General features: G+C 43.4%; 1 protein-coding gene across 3 annotated transcripts; it reads left to right on the plus strand.

The window, feature by feature from the left end:
• The first annotated feature begins 1,720 nt into the window (after window positions 1-1,720).
• On the plus strand, window positions 1,721-19,247 carry BPHL (biphenyl hydrolase like). 3 transcript variants are annotated; one of them, XM_072152491.1, is made up of 7 exons: window positions 1,721-1,834; window positions 5,604-5,707; window positions 7,723-7,889; window positions 12,993-13,146; window positions 14,956-15,087; window positions 16,059-16,182; window positions 18,723-18,855. In XM_072152491.1, exons 1-7 carry the CDS (start codon window positions 1,806-1,808, stop codon window positions 18,838-18,840), a joined length of 828 nt encoding a protein of 275 aa, XP_072008592.1. In that variant the 5' UTR covers window positions 1,721-1,805; the 3' UTR covers window positions 18,841-18,855. The 3 variants fall into 3 exon arrangements, with proteins under 3 accessions (XP_072008592.1, XP_072008590.1, XP_072008591.1); XM_072152489.1 differs by lacking the exon at window positions 1,721-1,834 and adding an exon at window positions 1,862-2,038; XM_072152490.1 differs by lacking the exons at window positions 1,721-1,834; window positions 18,723-18,855 and adding exons at window positions 1,863-2,038; window positions 18,981-19,247.
• Window positions 19,248-20,179: the final 932 nt, after the last annotated feature.

Below are 20,179 nucleotides of genomic sequence, written 5' to 3' on the forward strand. Positions count from 1 at the left end.
GCGTCTGATTACTACATGCTGCCGCCAAAACAGTGCATCAACTGCCCGAAGAACGAGGAAGAGCCTGTAGCATCGTGGGATCACTGGAAGTAAGTATAAAGTTTATTATTTTGTGGCTATTTTCTACAGGGGACTGGCGGCTGTATACTACGAGGCTGGCTATATTCCACAGGGGGCTGGCAGGCTATATACTAAAGTGGGGCTGGCAGGCTATATTCTACAGGGGGCTGGCATGCTACATACTACTGGGGGCTGGCACGCTATATACTACTGGGGGCTGTCAGGCTATATACTACAGGGGGCTGTCAGGCTATATACTACAGAGGCAGGCTGGCTTTATACTATAGGGCTGGATGGCTATATACTACAGGGGGGCTGGCAGGAAATATTCTACGGGGTCTGGCAGGCTATATACTACTGGGGGCTGTCAGGCTATATACTACAGGGGGCTGGCAGGCTATATACTAAAGGGGGCTGGCAGGCTATATACTAAAGGGGGTTGGCAGGCTATACACTACAGGAGGCTGGCAGGCTACATACTACAGAGACTACATCTATTGCATAGCTCCCAACCGTCCCGATTTTGACGGGACTTTCCCGTTTTTCGTACCTCTGCCCCGCGTCACGGGCAGCTATGATATTGTCACGGATTCTCCCCCCAGGTCCCGCTGTGTCCGCATAGTAAATACTTTGAAAGTCTGAACTCACAGTACAGAATGGCTTCTACAGACATCGGGAGGGAATCCTTTTCAGAGAAGTGTCGGGCTTAGCACAGAGCAGGGACCACGTCATCAGCTTCAGATCTGTCCATATATGGTCACTGCATCTCCTAGGGTTCCCCAGAGCAGACATCGGGCAGGGAATCCTTTTCAGAGAAGTGGCTTAGTGGAGAGAGCAGGGACCACGTCATCAGCTCAGATCTCTATCTGTCCATATATGGTCTCCAGGTCTTCCCCAGACACAAGCTCTTTATATAATTAAATTAAATAAAGTTTTGGCCAGGCTGAGATTCGAACCTGGGACCCTCTGCACCATAGACAGGAGCCTAACTAACTGAGCTATAAGCCCAGTGATAGAGAGCTGAGGATTTCTGGTAAGTAAGACATGTTATCTGCCATTTACACTGTGACACAGACTAATGCACTGATATATAGAGAGGGATCTTCTCAGAGATTATTATTGTAATTATTGAGACTATTATTATTATTATAAATTTTATTATTATGGAGATGATTATTAATAATGGTAAAAATAATAATAATCATCTCAATAATAATAATAATAATAATAATAATAATAGTCTCAATAATTACAATAATCTGAGAAGATCCCTCCCTATATACCAAGGCAGTATATAGTCATAGTTCTTAGTTACCAAAATTCTCCACTTGTTAATCACAGAGGTTATAGCTCAGTGGGTTGAGGCGCTGTGTTATTATTGTACATGGACACTGCAGGTTCTGGGTTCAAATCCCAATGAGGATAATATTTTATTTTTTTTTTAAATTATGATTTTTATTATTTTTAATATGGCTAAAATTTGGGGCGTGGCCAGGGAGTGATTGGGGGTGTGGCTTAGGGGGTTCGCCATTTTGTCCCTCTTTCCTTTTCCCAAATGTTGGGAGGTATGCTATTGAAAAACAAAACCTAATTGATATCAAAATACTAAAAGGCTAAGCGTGGGGGTACCAATGCTGGGTGCTTGTTAGTATGCTAGGATGTGGCTCAAAGACTGTAGTATTTTTGATTTCAGGTGTTCGGGTGTGTGGCATGAAATCACTTTATGAAGTCCTGTTTTCACTTCCATGAGGTGCACGTCGGGAGCGCGCCTGAGGTAAATCGTTTCCTGTGCCATGCAGTGTGCGCTGCAGTAAGGCGCCTGTAGAGGGCAGTGTACAGCGGCAGTGCTTACACATTACCATTCTCTCCCTGCCTCATCCTGTCAAGACTCGGCCGACATGGCTGTGCGTTGTGTGGGCACTTTGCTGCGCCGTGTATGGAGGGCATGGCAGCCTGGCACAGCCGCATTGTCTTACTGGTAAACTTGTTAGCGATTAACTCTTGTGGCTGCACAATGCATGGACCTTCATGGGAATAGTTTCTCACATGGCAGTGCGGACTAGTAGTAGTGTGCGGTATACTTAGTAGCTTTCTGGCGTGTTCACATGTATGCTGTTTGCTTCGGGTTCTCTCACTAGTCACTTCTACCCCAGAAAGGGTTAATGCTTCAGTGTGCATGTAGTTGTGTTCAGTGATCACAAGTGTTTTATCCTTATCCTGTTATCAGAACTTGTATGTTGCTAAGCAGCTGAACAGAAAATCATTTTCTTTGAATTCAGAAAATCTACTTTGAAGTAAGATGTAAGTTGGATGTATAATTCCAGGGAGACGGAGAGTTTAACAATAAAGTTAAGCTCTCCCTCTAAACACCTCCTCTTATATGGCTGACATCATGTGTCAATGATGTCCCTGGATGCAGGACCATCAATTACAGTGAATGGGGTATTCTGAGGCAGGGAAGACTTGACTATAGTGATAAACTCTCCGCCTTCTTGACTTCACTAAACCAATTTACATCTCACTTCAAAGTTGATTTTCTGGATGATGCCACCACGCTGCGTAATGAAAGAAACATGATCTGGATGGTGTTGAGCTGCTTGTCAACAAACTGGTAGTGGTTTATTAGGCCAATTTCTGATGACAGGTTGCCTTTAACCCCTTAGGCCGAGTTCACACGCATTTTGATTGCATTTCCAAACGCAATTGAAAGGCTCCACCCGTTAACACACATTGGGGCTCATTTACTAAGGGTCCGATTCGCACGAATCCGTCGGGTATCCCGGCGATTTCCGATTTGCTCCGTATTCCGCCAGGATTTTGGCGCACACGAACGGATTTCGGCCAGGTTGCATGCGACGGAAATAGGGGGCACTTACCTGCACCAAGAAATAGAAGGTGAACTCCAGGGGACCTCAGCGCAGCAGCGACACCTAGTGGATATCGGCGCACGGACCTTAGTGAATCCCGGCCGGACCCGAATCGGCATCGGAGAACCCGCGGCTGGATCGGGACTGGACCGGGTAAGTAAATGTGCCCCATTTTGTGAACCCCTTTGCTTTCATTTTTTGCTCCCCACCTTTACAAAGCTATAACTTTAGCATTTTTCCTTGTACAGAGCTGTATGAGGGCTTATTTTCTGTTTAACAAATTTTACTTCTCAGTTACATTATTTATTATTGTATGCCATTTACAGGGAAGCTGGAAAAAAAAAATCCAAATGTGGAGAAATTGGCTTAAAAACGGAAATTTCCGTCAGCTCCATAGAGATTAATGGAGTAGAACGGTCATGCGTGCCATCTGCTACATCAGTCTGACGGAGTGACGGGGGGGGGGGTCCAACAGAGGGATATGTTGAAGTCTCAGCACTGAGACCCCCACTGATGAAGCTGTCAGGGCGTGGCCATGTTATCTCCTGGCCAGCACATACTATGACGTCAGCAGTGGCCGCATCATGGTATGCACTGGCCGGCTGTGAAAGAAGAGGAGCCGCGCCGACATCGGGGAGCCGTGCTGAGCATCACGGTCGCTGGAGGGTGAGTATATAAGTTTATTTTTTATTGACTTGTGTACAAGCTGAGATGAGGTTTTTCAGCACACGAGTATATACGGCTTATACACGAGTATATATGGTACATGTTTCTTGGGCTTTTCAAGCATTGCAAAATAAACTAAAAAAAAATTCTGTGATCACCTTCCCGATAGTGGCACTAACATTCACCTTCGCGTTTTTCTTAACCGCTATATACCATGAACACCCCACGAAAGGTGACATTTTGGAAATGGTCTGACCTAGTTGTCAAGCTATTAAAATTTTGCACCTTGTTAGCTTCTTAAATTCTTTTCATTGTATCATGTCATTGGCTTCTTCACAGGAGTTATTGTATTGAGACAATTGTCACCAGTTACCTTGCATTTGTTTTGCATTGCGGTTAGGAAGTAAGCCATATACAAAATTGTCCTGGATAAAAATTGCTGGCTGATTAAGTGATGAATGCTATGAAGAAACCATGTGTTGTTGAAGAAGGACCTAATACACACTTGCATTCAGTCTGTATTGTCATATGAGAGGTCCAACTCCTGCTGTAGGAAACATTCCCCAAACTATGACACTTCCTCCACCACCTTTCACTGACTTCATAACACACATTGGTTTCAGTCTTACCCCTGGTTGTCAACGAACATAATGTTTCCAATCAGATCCAAGTAAATGAACCTTGCTTTCATCACTAACATGACTTGTGGGCCTCTTCTTTTCTGTCTACATAACATGCTCCTCAGCAGAGGTGAGTCTAGCCATTTGATTATGTCTACACATTAGAGATTTTATCGCTGTAGAGTGGGCTTTCAGTGTAAATCCTCTTAAACATTGTGACACGTATGATGAAACAGATCCGTACCCTGTTCAGTGCTGAACTGGTGATCGATTCCAGCTGTAGTCTGTCTTCTCTTACGTTTGTCTTTTGGGGGTGACTTGAATGAGATTGTGATGTTGTAAAGATCCAATATTCTCGAAATCACAGACTTGGAACTAACAACTTCTCTATGGTTGATAGGGTCACCCCTTTTGGCCTTCATCTGGACAACCTGCTGCCAGAAAGTTTTAGCCACTTTGGAACAGCACACCATTATGTGCAGTCAGTAATAAGGGTTTGTGAGATTTAAGGGGTTTCCGTGGGTAAGAAAAAATAGTGAGGTGGCCAGGGAAGGTCTGCATAAAAAATTAAACTCTATCCGTCACTCCCGATCTCCCACACTGCGGTCCCGACTTCCAGGTGGCCAGGCACACCCTCCCGTCTAGTGTCCTAGCGCTGTTTTCTTATTCTCATACAACCCCTCTATGGGTGCAATCACACGTTGCTTCTAACGTATGTGTTTAAAACGCGCATTGCAACAGCTGAAGAGACATTTTGCCTAATTAAACAGCTGTTAACATTTGCATCTCTTTAATTACGCAAATCTCTCTCTAGCTGGTGGAATGCGTTTTGAAACGTTTGCGTTAGATGCGATTTGTGACTTGCACCCTAAGGGTGATGGTACCCGTGGCATTTTGAACACATGTTAGGATACATTCACATAGCACTACACAATGACCTTGACATTTAGGAAATTGTGTGGTTTTTGTTTGTTTGTTTTTTAATTTTGATCTCCAGTGTATGTAGTTAGAAGCATCTTCCACCAGCCCTGGTTCATGCAGGCCCCAGGCTGCCTTAAAACACAGGTACCAACTCTTTATGTTATTCCCTGTATTGTGCATTGGCAATATCAAGCTAATTGTGAGGGTCCAACTGCTGGGACCCCACAGGTAACGAGAATAGGACACCTAGCTACCTGGAGAATGGGGGCCCCATTCTCATTAAGTAGAAGGGGCAAGTCAAGCTTGTGTCCTGCCCCTCTTTTCAATAGTATGGGAGTGTCACATTGCTCAGTTATCTCACATAACATGGTAGATCAGCGTTTAATTGCAGCAGTAACATGTACTTGAGGAACAGCATTACAATATTTGTTTCAATCTTTTGCCTAATACATGATTTTCTTTGTAATAGCACAGAGATCACATCTGGAAGAATACAAGTAAATGGTGTCGATCTTCATTATCAGCGCACAGGATCTGGAGAACATGCAGTTCTGTTACTTCCTGGGGCTCTAGGTGGGAATTTGGCTTATAACATAAAGCTGATGCCGATGCAATTGGAGTTTGTGTATTAGGTCTGTAGTTTTCTTCTGTGCTGGATTTACTGATGGTTGGATACTTGTTTTTAAGGAGGGGAAGTAGTTTGGCAGTCTTCTGAACATGAGTGGATGTATACAAAGTCTATTATGTCTAAGATGTGTTGTAATCACTTTCCGTGCCATTATATACATCGTTAACAGGAACTATTTTATATTAACCCTTTCATTACCAAGGGTCATTGGTACCTAAATCTCCAAGTCAATATTTGCAGTTCTGTTATGATGTTCTTTAAAGGGAACCTGTCACCACATTTTCACATATACAGCCAGTGACAGGTTCCTATAGATCCCTGCTGACACCCTTCTTTTAGCTAAAAATAGTTTTTCTTACATCCACATAAATTACCTTTTATCTTCTATTCCCTGGCATCAGAGGGGGCATGCACTTCTCGGCCGGCCCCTCCCATCTACTCCTCCTCGTGTGTTATGCCTCCTTACTATTCAGATCACGAGACCAGGGTGTCATCATCTCAGGTCCTTTAGCCTCTTAACAATAGCAAACTGTACCCCATGCATGTATTTGACCACATGAAGTCACAGCAGCTTACATGGTCTACTCCTCTCCATCCTTTATGGAGGCTTCTGTGATTTTATGTGATCATTTACATGTATACAGTTTGCTATTGTTAGAAGGCTAAAGGACCTGCGATGATGTCACTCTAGTCACATGACATGAATGTAACACAAGGCACCATGTAAAAAAATTGACACAATATTTCCTATAAGTAAATAGAGGTTTAAATGTCTGCAGTTGAATATTAGCAGACAGACTCTAAGTACAAGGAGGCAGAGCAGTGATTTGAAGAGACACAGAGCTGTCAGTCAAAATAAGGGGGACGTGGTTCACTGCCAGCCTGGGAGAGGAGAAGAGTCAGAGCCAGCAAACATGAGACCAAGCTAACATGTATATCAGAAAAATGGCTGTAATTAAGGTACAGTGGCAGCTTATTTTAGGTGATATGGGGAGGACGTGTAATCAGGCATTGTTAGTTTGGGTGGTACAGTTCTTCTTTAAATCATAACTTTGGGAAAGCTTTATTTTTTTCATGGGACCGGTGATACTTTAAAGAGCCCTGTCAGGGCGATTCGGGACACAAAAATCGCCCTTTAGCAAGTCCCTCTGTTGGCTAAAAAAAAACCCATTTATTCTTACCTAGAGATGGGTCCGATGAGGTGCATTGGAGCCAGGTGTTGTGCTCCCCTAACCTGCTCAGTAATGCAATGAAGCTGGAGCTGTACATCCTGGCGTGGAACCAGGTAAGTATTTTAATTGCAGGCACCTGGGCACTTTCTAAAGAGGAATTTGGGACACTAAACCACCGGTCCATAAGGACCTGTGGGTGGGTTAGTGTCCCAAATCGCCTTGACAGGTCCTCATTTAAAGGTTTTCCACAATTATAAGTTTTTTTTACATATGGCTAGAGAGTCTCTAAAATAAAAAACAATAATTCCTACTTGCCTCTACCCCTGCTCTCGTTCTTCCGCAGCAGCGCCCGTCACTACCAGCTCCTGTTTGTATACAGAGGCCGCATGTCTACAGCTTATGTTTACATGCAGAAGCCAGCCGCACAGCATGCAGTGGCACAGCAGTACACGCACATCGAAGTCAATAAGCTGTTAATGTCCTATCTTTGGAATAAGACAAATATATAAGATTGACAAAACCGCTGTACAGTTGCCTGGAATAGGACTGTAGCTCTCTCCCTTTCACCTAACCACCGGACAAAACCCCTAGTATATGTAACTCAGTATTCCAATATATCCAATAAATATTGGCTATAGTTAGCACTGTTTCGCCCATTTTTGTGCTCTTAAAGTGGGCTTTACGCAGAATGACTGCTCAGAATTTGCTCCACATAAACTATTGTTTTTATTTGATACTACAGTATTGATAAACTTTTTATGCAACAGTTTATTCTTGGTGTTTATTAGGTAGTAGTCAAACAGACTTTGGACCACAACTCAAACTTCTTGATAAAAAAGCTTTCACTGTCATTGGATGGGACCCTCGGGGATATGGACGCTCCATCCCACCAGCCCGAGACTATCCTGAAGACTTCTTTTCAAGGGATGCTACAGATGCTGTAAATTTGATGCAGGTAAACTTTTGAAGTCTGCTAATTTTTTGGGAGCACTGGAAAATCCCTTGAGGAAAGATAAATAATAAATTGTACTGGAGAAATGGGTGTATATAAAGAGGAAGGTGTATGTGAAAGTCTTCTGCAGGAAAGTTCATACTGTTCCCCCTGTATTAGCTACATACTGTGTCTAATATCAAATAAGGTAGCCTCACCTCTTGGCGGTCTGTGCTGCATAAAAAACTCAGCAAAAAACTTTATGGATCTTCACCAAATCTACCCATGGAAGGAAACCAATTTTATCTCAAATATTATTCCAATAAATGATAATTTATTATTACAGAAGGCACTCGTGTGCTGGCTGATAGCCAAATGCCCCAGAAAACGGGTCATTGAATTTGAAAAAGTCATAGGGGCCTTTAGGCAGTAGATATATACATGAATGCAATGGTCACAGCGGACATCCTGCTGAGTCCGCAGTTAATTCTCTAGCTTTAGTATAAATACATTACACATTCCTAATGTTTTATGACAGGCAGTCTTTACTCTACATGAAAACAATAAAGAACAAATCACCTGTACAATGTGAACATTAAACGCTGTGTTTTTAACAAACTGTACACTACTTAAAAATAGTAATTCTGTTTTTCACTTGGAGTATAACTATATTCAGCTGCACGTTTCCAATCCAAATAATGAATAAAATAGAAAGTAGAAAAGCTCCTAATAATTCACAGGCTATCTATGAGGACATATTTATATGCTTTAAAATACATCAGGAAAAATCTTATGTATATGTGCAATGGAATCCTTAGAGGTTTTTTGTTGTACTGTACATTCTTGAGAAGTGAAAATCATTTATACAAGTATTCTCTTACTCCATGATTAAAGAGAACCCGTCATGCAAAATAACCCCCCTAAACTAAATATATTTTTATAAACTGCCATTAGAGAGCATTGCCTCTATCCCTTCATTGTCCCTCTACATGCCTGTAACCCTAAGCAATGAGGTCCTAAAGCTGTATGCTAATGACCTGTGAAATGTCCAATGAAGCATTAGCATATTCAAGCTGTCCACTCTATTCATGAGTGGGAGGCACAGACACACCCCCAGTGCTTGATTGACAGCCTGTATAATGATGTGAGGCTGTATAATGATGTGCTTCCTGGTGCTGCCTCTGTGTGCATGTGTGTGTGTTTAGGAGAGATACAGCAGCTCCAGGCAGCCATGTGTATAGAGAACATGCCAGGCACTTGTGTAGCTGATGTCTGTGTCTCTCACATGTCAGCAGATGACATACACACACTAGCAATGCTTTACTATACATTACACACAGACATGAGCAGGGGGAGGAGAGGGGTGGGGTAACAGGGGTGACATCACTGCCTCTGACCATGTGACCAGCCTCAATTACATGATAAAAAATAGATGATTTTACAATGAATAATGTATGAAATAACTAGATAAAGACTAGGATGGGATCCTTGTGAGCTGCTCCAACAGGTAGAGGTGACAGGACAAGTGACACAGACCTGATGACAGGTGTCCTTTAAGGAAAAGTTTCTAAGACAATTCTTTTTTAGGAAAAGCTGTCATGGTAAAGAAACTTGTCATGGATTACCTAGTAACAACTTTCCCAGCTTGACCTGTTCAACCTGAACACATTCAGGGGGGCACTATAAGTGATTAAAACATTAAGTGATTCACTTGAGGGGCTATATATTTTGTAATGGGAGGCACAACATATAATTCAATTTATTAGAGGCACAGTATTTATGTACAAGCTATAGTATATTATAATAATATATTGAAGGCGGCATATGAATTCAGATTGAAAAACATACTGTTGTTTTGTTATGTGCATCATAGTATAGTATCATAGTATATAAGGCCGAGGACCTCTTATTTGGTAAGAGGTCGGATAGGTTTTAATCAATTCACTGCACATAAATTTAAAAAAAAATGAAATGGCTAGGGAGAAGGGGCTGGGGGAGGATTATGGGGGGCACATTTGTTGGGTGGGTTTTCCGGGGTCCTCTTTAAGAATTAAATGTTTTATCCCCATAACCCGTGATATTAGAATCACCTCTCCTCTAGGCATAGAGGATGCCCCCTTGTCCTGGTCACAGGCGTGTCATTGTATTTAGTCCCTCCATTCCCCTAATAATCTTTGTTACCCTCCTTTTTATACACCTTTTTTACACTGGTGCCCAAAACTGTACACAATATTCCATGTGTGGTCTGACCAGGGATTTGTATAAGGGCAAAACTATATCTTTATCATGAGAATCAGTTCCATGATCCAATTACTTTATTTGCTTTAGCAGCAGCCCCCTGGCTCTGGTCACTAAAATTAAGTTTACCATCCACCAATACCCCCAAGTCCTTTTGAGCTCCAGTTTTACCAAGTAATTGACTGTTTAGAACATAATTATACTTTTTGTTTCTATGGCCCAAGTGCATAACTTTACATTTATCTACATTAAACCTCATCAACCATTTCTCTGCCCACTCCTCAAGCTTCCACAAATCCCCCTGTAATGCTAAACTATTGACCTCCGTATTTATTACTTTACACAGCTTAGTACCATCTGCAAATAATGAAACTTGACTGTGTAAACCCACTATAAGGTCATTAATAAAAATATTAAAAAGAAGTGGCCCCAACACTGACCCCTGTGGCACTCCACTGGTAATGTCAACCCATTAATGACGACCCTCTGTTTTCTATCACTAAGCCAATTACTTACCCAAATACACAGATTTTCCCCTAGTCCCAGCAGGACGTTTTTGCCGATTCGCGGCAAAAACGGAATAAAACATGTGTTCAATGAGCACACATTTCTTGAGGACCTTTGGCTGCTGTATACAGGGGAAGCTCGAGGACCTGTGGGGATGTCATCATCACATGACCCTCTGGCTTCTCCTCTATACAGACTCCCGCGGAACAGGCTGCTCTGCTCACAGTGAGTAGAAACTACAACTTGAAGCAGCAGGGGACACACACCAAAACTGGGGGCAGGAAGGGGGGGCACTAGACCTGGGGGCAGGAAGAGGGTGGCAAAACTGGGGGCAGGAGAGGGGGGCGCTAGAACTGGGGGCAGGAGAGGGGGGCGCTAGAACTGGGGGCAGGAGAGGGGGGCGCTAGAACTGGGGGCAGGAGAGGGGGGCGCTAGAACTGGGGGCAGGAGAGGGGGGCGCTAGAACTGGGGGCAGGAGAGGGGGGCGCTAGAACTGGGGGCAGGAGAGGGGGGCGCTAGAACTGGGGGCAGGAGAGGGGGGCGCTAGAACTGGGGGCAGGAGAGGGGGGCGCTAGAACTGGGGGCAGGAGAGGGGGGCGCTAGAACTGGGGGCAGGAGAGGGGGGCGCTAGAACTGGGGGCAGGAGAGGGGGGCGCTAGAACTGGGGGCAGGAGAGGGGGGCGCTAGAACTGGGGGCAGGAGAGGGGGGCGCTAGAACTGGGGGCAGGAGAGGGGGGCGCTAGAACTGGGGGCAGGAGAGGGGGGCGCTAGAACTGGGGGCAGGAGAGGGGGGCGCTAGAACTGGGGGCAGGAGAGGGGGGCGCTAGAACTGGGGGCAGGAGAGGGGGGCGCTAGAACTGGGGGCAGGAGAGGGGGGCGCTAGAACTGGGGGCAGGAGAGGGGGGCGCTAGAACTGGGGGCAGGAGAGGGGGGCGCTAGAACTGGGGGCAGGAGAGGGGGGCGCTAGAACTGGGGGCAGGAGAGGGGGGCGCTAGAACTGGGGGCAGGAGAGGGGGGCGCTAGAACTGGGGGCAGGAGAGGGGGGCGCTAGAACTGGGGGCAGGAGAGGGGGGCGCTAGAACTGGGGGCAGGAGAGGGGGGCGCTAGAACTGGGGGCAGGAGAGGGGGGCGCTAGAACTGGGGGCAGGAGAGGGGGGCGCTAGAACTGGGGGCAGGAGAGGGGGCCGCTAGAACTGGGGGCAGGAGAGGGGGGCGCTAGAACTGGGGGCAGGAGAGGGGGGCGCTAGAACTGGGGGCAGGAGAGGGGGGCGCTAGAACTGGGGGCAGGAGAGGGGGGCGCTAGAACTGGGGGCAGGAGAGGGGGGCGCTAGAACTGGGGGCAGGAGAGGGGGGCGCTAGAACTGGGGGCAGGAGAGGGGGGCGCTAGAACTGGGGGCAGGAGAGGGGGGCGCTAGAACTGGGGGCAGGAGAGGGGGGCGCTAGAACTGGGGGCAGGAGAGGGGGGCGCTAGAACTGGGGGCAGGAGAGGGGGGCGCTAGAACTGGGGGCAGGAGAGGGGGGCGCTAGAACTGGGGGCAGGAGAGGGGGGCGCTAGAACTGGGGGCAGGAGAGGGGGGCGCTAGAACTGGGGGCAGGAGAGGGGGGCGCTAGAACTGGGGGCAGGAGAGGGGGGCGCTAGAACTGGGGGCAGGAGAGGGGGGCGCTAGAACTGGGGGCAGGAGAGGGGGGCGCTAGAACTGGGGGCAGGAGAGGGGGGCGCTAGAACTGGGGGCAGGAGAGGGGGGCGCTAGAACTGGGGGCAGGAGAGGGGGGCGCTAGAACTGGGGGCAGGAGAGGGGGGCGCTAGAACTGGGGGCAGGAGAGGGGGGCGCTAGAACTGGGGGCAGGAGAGGGGGGCGCTAGAACTGGGGGCAGGAGGGGGAACAAAACTGGGGGCAGGAAAGGTGAACAAAACTGGGGACAGGAGGGGGAACCAGAAATGGGGGCAGGAGGGGGGGTAACTAGAACTGGTGCCATCAGGGGGAATAGAACTGGGGGCAGTATTATAGTAATTAGAGTCTTGTACATAGGGGGCAGTATTATAGTAGTTATGTTCCTGTACATAGGGGGCAGTATTATAGGAGTTATGTTCCTGTACATAGGGGGCGGTGTTGTAGTCGTTATATTCTTGTACATAGGGTGCATTTTTATAGTCGTTATATTCTTGTACATGGTTTGGGGTCACCGCAACATGAGGAACTGTATTGCGGGGTCATAGCATTAGAAAGGTGAGAACAACTGCTTTAAAGTAAGGCTATTGAGATGTTTATCATTCTGTTATTTTGAGCTACTTGAGATACATTGTATATGTACAGATAATACAATATGTATATGTATAGATAATATGTAACAAAATAACGCAATGTAACTACCTTTTTGCAGGCTTTACATTTTAAGAGATTTTCCTTGCTAGGATGGAGTGATGGCGGTATAACAGCACTTGTTGCAGCTGGGTCTTATCCACTGCTTATCAATAAGCTTATTGTTTGGGGAGCCAATGCTTATGTCACTGAAGAGGATCTAGCTCTTTATAATGGTGAGATAATTTGGCTAGCATACAGGATCTTTACAAAACACTGCCAGCTAGATTAGAACTGTAATTTAAAAATGTCATTATAATCCAGTTGCACTCACATGTCCATCTGAGGCCCCCAGTTCCACACCTGTCTTTTATTTAAGCTTTCTTTCCTACAAAAATCACATTTTTTAACATTTATTCAAATCAAGCAGAAGTGTTTTCGGGGCAACACCAGCTGTGGGCTTCATCTCAACAGGCCAATGCATGCCCCTCAGAGCCAATGGCAACTCATAATAATAAATAATAATTCCTTTATTCATATAGCGCACACAGATTAGGCAGCGCTACACAAAGCTTGCCAAATCATAGTATCATAGTATCATAGTATATAAGGCTGGAAGGAGACGCAAGTCCATCAAGTCCAACCTTCAAGAATTAAATAAATGTTTTATCCCCATAACCCGTGATATTTTTTCTCTCCAGAAAGGCATCCAGGCCTCTCTTGAACATGTACATAGAGTCGGCCATAACAACCTCCTGCGGCAGAGAGTTCCATAGTCTCACTGCTCTTACAGTAAAGAACCTTTGTCTATGGTGATGGTAGAATCGCCTCTCCTCTAGGCGTAGAGGATGCCCCCTTGTCCTGGTCACAGGCCTAGGTATAAAAAGATCTTTGGAGAGATCCTTGTACTGTCCGTTCAGGTATTTGTACATTGTAATGAGGTCTCCCCTCAGTCGTCTTTTTTCTAAACTGAATAATCCCAAATTTTGTAATCTGTCATTGTATTCTAGTCCCCCCATTCCCCTAATAATCCTGGTTGCTCTCCTCTGCACCCGTTCCAGCTCTACTATATCCTTTTTATATACTGGTGCCCAAAACTGTACACAATATTCCATGTGTGGTCTGACCAGGGATTTGTATAAGGGCAGAACTATGTCTTTATCATGAGAATCTATTCCTCTCTTGATACATCCCATTATTTTATTTGCTTTAGCAGCAGCCGCCTGGCTCTGGTCACTAAAATTAAGTTTACCATCCACCAATACGCCCAAGTCCTTTTCAGCTTCAGTTTTACTAAGTAATTGACCGTTTAGAACATAATTATACTTTTTGTTTCCATGGCCCAAGTGCATAACTTTACATTTATCTACATTAAACCTCATCAACCATTTCTCTGCCCATCCCTCAAGCTTCCACAAATCCCTCTGTAATGCTAAACTATCGACCTCAGTATTTATTACTTTACACAGCTTAGTATCATCTGCAAATATTGAAACTTGACTGTGTAAACCCACTACAAGGTCAAATAGGTCCCTGCCTCCAATGGGGCTCACCTCACAATCTAATCAACTCACCAGTAAGTTTTGAAATGTGGGAGGAAACCGGAGGACACGGAGGAAACGCACACAAACATGGAGAGAACATACAAACTCTTTGCAGATGTTGACCCTGGGACTTGAACCCAGGTTCCCAGCACAACAAGGCTGCAATGCTGCCCAATAAGCCACCTTGCTGCCCATTCACTGTGCAGACACCTTCTTACAGTGGGGTTATGCGGCCTAACCCAGAAGCAGCTTCAGAGCCAGAGGATGCTGTTCCTGGGTTAGGCAGCTATTCGTACTCTATAGTGACCTTACCGTAACAGACCTGTTACAGATCAGTGTGAGGGTTGGGTGATCCAATGTATGCTACCATGGTTTTGGGAGCTGTCTTGTTATGTCAGATGATTCTAAAATATGATGAACTGTTTTATGTTATATATTATTACTTTTTGTTCAACGGTGAAATCCTGATCCTGGTTATCTTTGCCTTTTGTTATTATTTAGCTGTAAAAGATGTATCTAAATGGAGTCCAGGAATGAGGAAGCCATTGGAGGATCTGTATGGAATCAATTATCTAACCAGTACCTTTTCAACATGGGTGGATGCCATGACTAATATCTTCCAAAAATTTGATGGTAAATAGTTTTGGATTGAAAGATTTTTTTTCTTTGCTTCTAAATCTCTAATTGATTGTTTTTGTCTTTATTTTTTCCATAATATTTTTATACGACTGGTGCACTAGATTTGTTAGAACTTGTCAGTACATGAGAATTTCAGCTGGGCCAACTGAGTAACCTTAACAAACATATGAAACAAATGTTGGGTATGTTAACTCAAAAGCTTGCATCTTTATGATAGAGTATGGTGGCATAGCTATTGACGAAATAAGCAATGACAATTAAATGAATATTACTTAAAGCACTGTGAGTCTGAACTGTTTCAGTGATGATATAGAAATTCCCTGAAGACAGTTTATAATCACATAAAAAAAATTAATATTGTGCTAAAATATTCATATAAAATTTAATTAGTGACCTATGCTTATTTGGCATCCTATAAAAGATCCAAACTAAAGGTTCTCTGTTACAAAATTCTGAAATACAGGATAAATATGGCTCAGAGCAGCACACAGCAGCCTGGTTCTGATGGTTCTGATTTTGAAACCTTTTCTGACTTGCTTGCGAACACCGTTTATCACTCCTTATTGACAGGGACAGATGTGCAATGTTGGGCCTGGTTCACACCTGCATTTAGACTTCTGCTATTAGCTATTTTCATGGAAATATTAATGGGTCAGAATGTCTATTGATATCATTGAATTCTTAATGACTTCCAATAGTGTCCATTTGCACCACTTCCAGTTGGCTTCAGTTATTTGAGTGAAAGGTTGGAAAAGGGTTAAAAAAATTGCCAAAATCAACCAGTAACCAAATTGATAATCTTGGAGAAACTTTGCCAGAAGAATATAAAAAAGTTTCAAGGTGTCAATCTCTCATAATCTATTCAGGGTGAGTTATTATAATGCAGTATCTAACCTGTATTGAGGGAACATTCAAAATGTAGTGATAAAATAAAGGAATATTTTGTTTATGTCATAATTTGTCAGGTAATATCTGCCGACACTTGCTCCCACTAATTAGTTGTCCAACGTTGATTATTCATGGTATGAAGGATCCTATGGTCCCACTGTTTCACCCACAGTTTCTACATCAACAAGTAAAAAAATCTAGGTAAGTGATTTTAGTGTACACATTCTTATATAAGCTTTTCCACTTTCAGGTTAATGGCAACATGTCTGCCCTTTTGCTTTGCATATTTTTATAAGAATTTTTTTAGAATTTGATTTACCTGCTACTACCCCTTTGCACCCCTCTTGGGCCTGGAGTATATATTATACTTTCTTATGTATAGTTTGCCACTTATTTCATCAGTATTTTGCAGAAGATTTAATGAGTAGAGAAGAATGAACCCAAACTTTAAGTTCAGGTCAGGGTGCGTCCCGCAGGACCTGGACGTGTTGCTGGATCGGTGGCCGTTTGCTGGTCCGGCAAATTGACGCCCCTAGTTACTAAACATAGTTGTGATTATTCAGGGGGACACGTAGCCTGGCCAACACACAGCTATGGCTAGTAACTGAGGGCGTCGATGTCTTTGTCATGTCCTGTCTTTGTCATGCGGGACGCACCTGTCCTGAACTTAACCTTAGGGTCTGCTCATCTCTAATCGTGAGCCAAAACCACAAATGGTCAAACACTGTTAATAGGTGCAAATCTTTCCATCATATCTTATATTTGCGTAATCTCCACATCTTGGTTCCGTCCAGCTTCAATGGTTTTCCTCCCCTCCAATGCATCTGTTTAGAATCAAGCAAAGTAGTTTGGTGCAGGACAGTAAACAGAAGCAAGTGCAGGCCTTCTATGGCTGTGGTCACACAATGTGTTTTGTTTGCGTTTAACACATGCATTTTTAAGTAGCTGAAGAGGATGTTGTTGTCAATTTAGCATTTACAAAACGCAAGCGTTAACGCATGCATTTGTTAACATTGTGTTGATGCACATGTCAACAAATGCATCTTCAGCTGTTTAAAAACGCATGCGTTAAATGTAAACAACACACAACGGTTCACCACAGCCTATGGCTTCGACCAAAACGCCTCAAGATTCAAAGGTAAAGTATTATGAAGCAGCACTCCTGGAACAGTGTATTTTATTCGACCAGCAATGTTTTACCGTATCCATAAAGGCATTTTCAAGCTTGTTATTGAAAAATATCTTTATTTATAAGGTGAAATTTTGCTGTATGAACACTGATGGAATTAAATGCACTGTTCCAGGAGTGCTGCTTCCTCGCACAATGTCCCGCGCTGCGGCCAGTCTTCTCTGTTCGCTGGTTTCATTACAAGGGTGCACAGGGAGCTTCCGGCCGTCCGGAAGATCCCATCCGACACCATCTCCCAGCGCTTACAACACTGATAGATAGGGACAAATGGGAGGAGCCAGCCACACAGATCAGAAGCTCCCTTTGTGCGGCTCCCGTGCCCCTGTAAACAAACAGGGGCACAGATCAAACGGACCGCGGCGCGGGACATTGGCGGCACCGGAGGAGATAAGTACATGTTTATTATGTTTAAATAGCCCTCCCCAGCTCGGCCATAATTAATTTTTAAAACCCGGATAACCCCTTTAAGCTTCATATCCTATGAGGCTTGCGGTTCTGAGAACTACAAAACCTGACAATCAGTTTGAATATGTGGTTAAGGTAAAGAACCATTTTATGACGATCTCTTTAACCCCTTAACGACAGGCCCTTTTTTGTTTTTGCATTTCCATTTTTCACTCCCCACCTTCAAAAATCTATAACTTTTTTTATTTTGCTACGTAAACAGCTGTGTAAGGGCTTGTTTTCGGCATAACAAATTGCACTTCATAGTGGTGGTATTTAAAATGACATGCCATGTACTGGGAAGCGGGGAAAAAATTCCAAATGGAGTGAAATTGGTGAAAAACTACATTTTCTTCTGGGCTTGGATTTTACGGCTTACAGTGCGGATATTCACTGTGGTTTTAGCTTTGTTTTGCAGTTTTCATTTTTGTAAACGTATCAAAACATTCTAATAACTTTTTCATACTTTGGTGTACGGAGCTGCGGGTGGTGTAATTTTTTAGGATGTTTTCAATGCTGCCATTTTAAGGACTGTATGCCCTTTTGATCACTTTTTTTATAGCATTTTTTTACTATTTTTCAAAATGGCAAAGTGGCATTTTCACATTTGGGCGCCATTTTCCGTTATGGGGTTAAATGCCGGGAAAAAAACATTATATTTTCATTGGACATTTTGGGACACAGCCATACCTAACATGTTTATGATTTTTGCTGTTTCTTCATATTTATAACAGTTCTTATGAAAGGGGGGTGATTTGAATTTTTACTTTAAAAAAAAAAAAAAAAAAAAAATAATTTAACTTTTTTGACTTTTTTTTTCATACTGCAGTACGGCAGTATATGGAGATTTTCCTCATCATTCATTACAATGTGCAAGTTACACATTGTAATGAAATGGTTAAATTCAGACAGCCTCGGATCTTTGTATTGCAGTGTAAACGCCTAGCACCGATCGCAGGTGTTACCGGTGGGTGTTTACTGCAATATGCAGCAAACACTCTCCGGGTATGGAGAGGGCTCAGCTCGTGAACCCTCTCCAAATATTGCCAGGGAACTATTACGTCACACGTCGTTAAGGGTTTAACAGCCTGTATCTCTGGTTCCATAGCACACAGAACCACAACCATGGTGCTGATTACAGAATCGTGACTAGCAAAAGAAAACCTCTCTTCTCAGCTCATTTGCATGTTACTTTTAAGGAGAATATTTGGCAAGAGTGCTATTAATTATAATGATAATAATACAGTGTGAGTAAAGTGTTGCCTAAGAATTGTCTCAAGTCACCTTTTTGCTATATTAGTCATTCTTTAAGTGCGATTCTCCTGCAAAGCCATCTCTTAAATTGTTGACCTTGTGTACTTTACAGGCTGCATCTTATGCCAGAGGGCAAACATAATCTTCATCTAAGATATTCTGAAGAGTTTAACAAATTGGTTGAAGATTTCCTATGCTCAGCATAACCTTTCCATAAAACTGCCTTGTATAATCATTTTTACCTGATTACTAGTTAAAACAAATATTACATTACAGATTAAACTAAAAATGTGAAACTGCAGCTATCATGCACTTCAGCTATGGAAGCATTTTGTAGCCAATAAAAACACCAGTGTCCTGTATACCGCTTGTGAATCTACTTTTGATGTTAGTTTGAGTCTCTTTACTTGGATGTGAGATCTTGTTTCCCTTTATAATTGAGTTACAGTTCTGAAAAAGTACCAGTATGTCTCGGACGCAGAAATTCTTGTTTAGAAGGTTTTTTTCTTTTTTATGTCTGCTCTTGGTTTGTGGTTTGCTGTATACCGTTGCCTGGCTCTCTTTCTTTAGTAACTCTGAACCCTGAAGTGTTGAAATGGTGGAGCCTAGCACATTCAAACAACTGGGTTATAGAACCTTTTATTATTTAAATTTTTTTTAAAACCATAAGTTGGCTCAGTGGAGATGGAAGGTATTTAAAATAAATTATTTTACTTTTTGTTATTTTATGCGCCATACCTGGTTTTGGCTTAAATATATATGTCATATATGTTTAATTATTGTAAATGAAAAGGGTGTTTGTTAAAGGAGATCTACCACCAGGATGAAAGACTGTATGCAAATCGACCTGAGGGGCTACAGGCTCCATAAACGCCTATGGAGGCTGGAGCCTCTCAGGCTCATTTGCATACAGTATTTCATCCTAGTGATAGATGCTCTTTAAAGGGGTATTCAAATTTTATATCTTGGATATGGCCACCACCACACTTTGACAGCGATGCACTGAGGAGCCCATCCACCTGGATTCAGTGGTCATTACCACAGGGCATTTGTGGGACATGCAGTAATGCCGTCCATTGCATATGCAAAAAATATTTGTTTTATTTGTGCAGTGGCTCCAGCAGCTGCAGTTGTACAGCTGTCCTCAGTTTGTAATGGACCTGGAAATGATCTTCACACAGGTACTTTTTTTTTCAATTGAAGAAATGTGTATATATATATATATATATATGCCAGATGAATTTAATTGAATAAATATGCCCAGATAAGAACCCCCCTATAATTTATTCTAAAATGGTAAAAAAAAAAAAT

The sequence above is a fragment of the Engystomops pustulosus genome, chromosome 5, assembly GCF_040894005.1.
Source record: "Engystomops pustulosus chromosome 5, aEngPut4.maternal, whole genome shotgun sequence".
Classification (NCBI taxonomy): domain Eukaryota; kingdom Metazoa; phylum Chordata; class Amphibia; order Anura; family Leptodactylidae; genus Engystomops; species Engystomops pustulosus.

Coding starts and splice junctions, on each gene's coding strand:
- BPHL (XM_072152489.1), top strand. CDS start 1,959: ATGGCTGTGCGTTGTGTGGGCACTTTGCTGCGCCGTGTATGGAGGGCA. Junction 7,890..12,992: donor ATGCTGTAAATTTGATGCAG/GTAAACTTTTGA, acceptor ACCTTTTTGCAG/GCTTTACATTTTAAGAGATT. Junction 13,147..14,955: donor GGATCTAGCTCTTTATAATG/GTGAGATAATTT, acceptor GTTATTATTTAG/CTGTAAAAGATGTATCTAAA.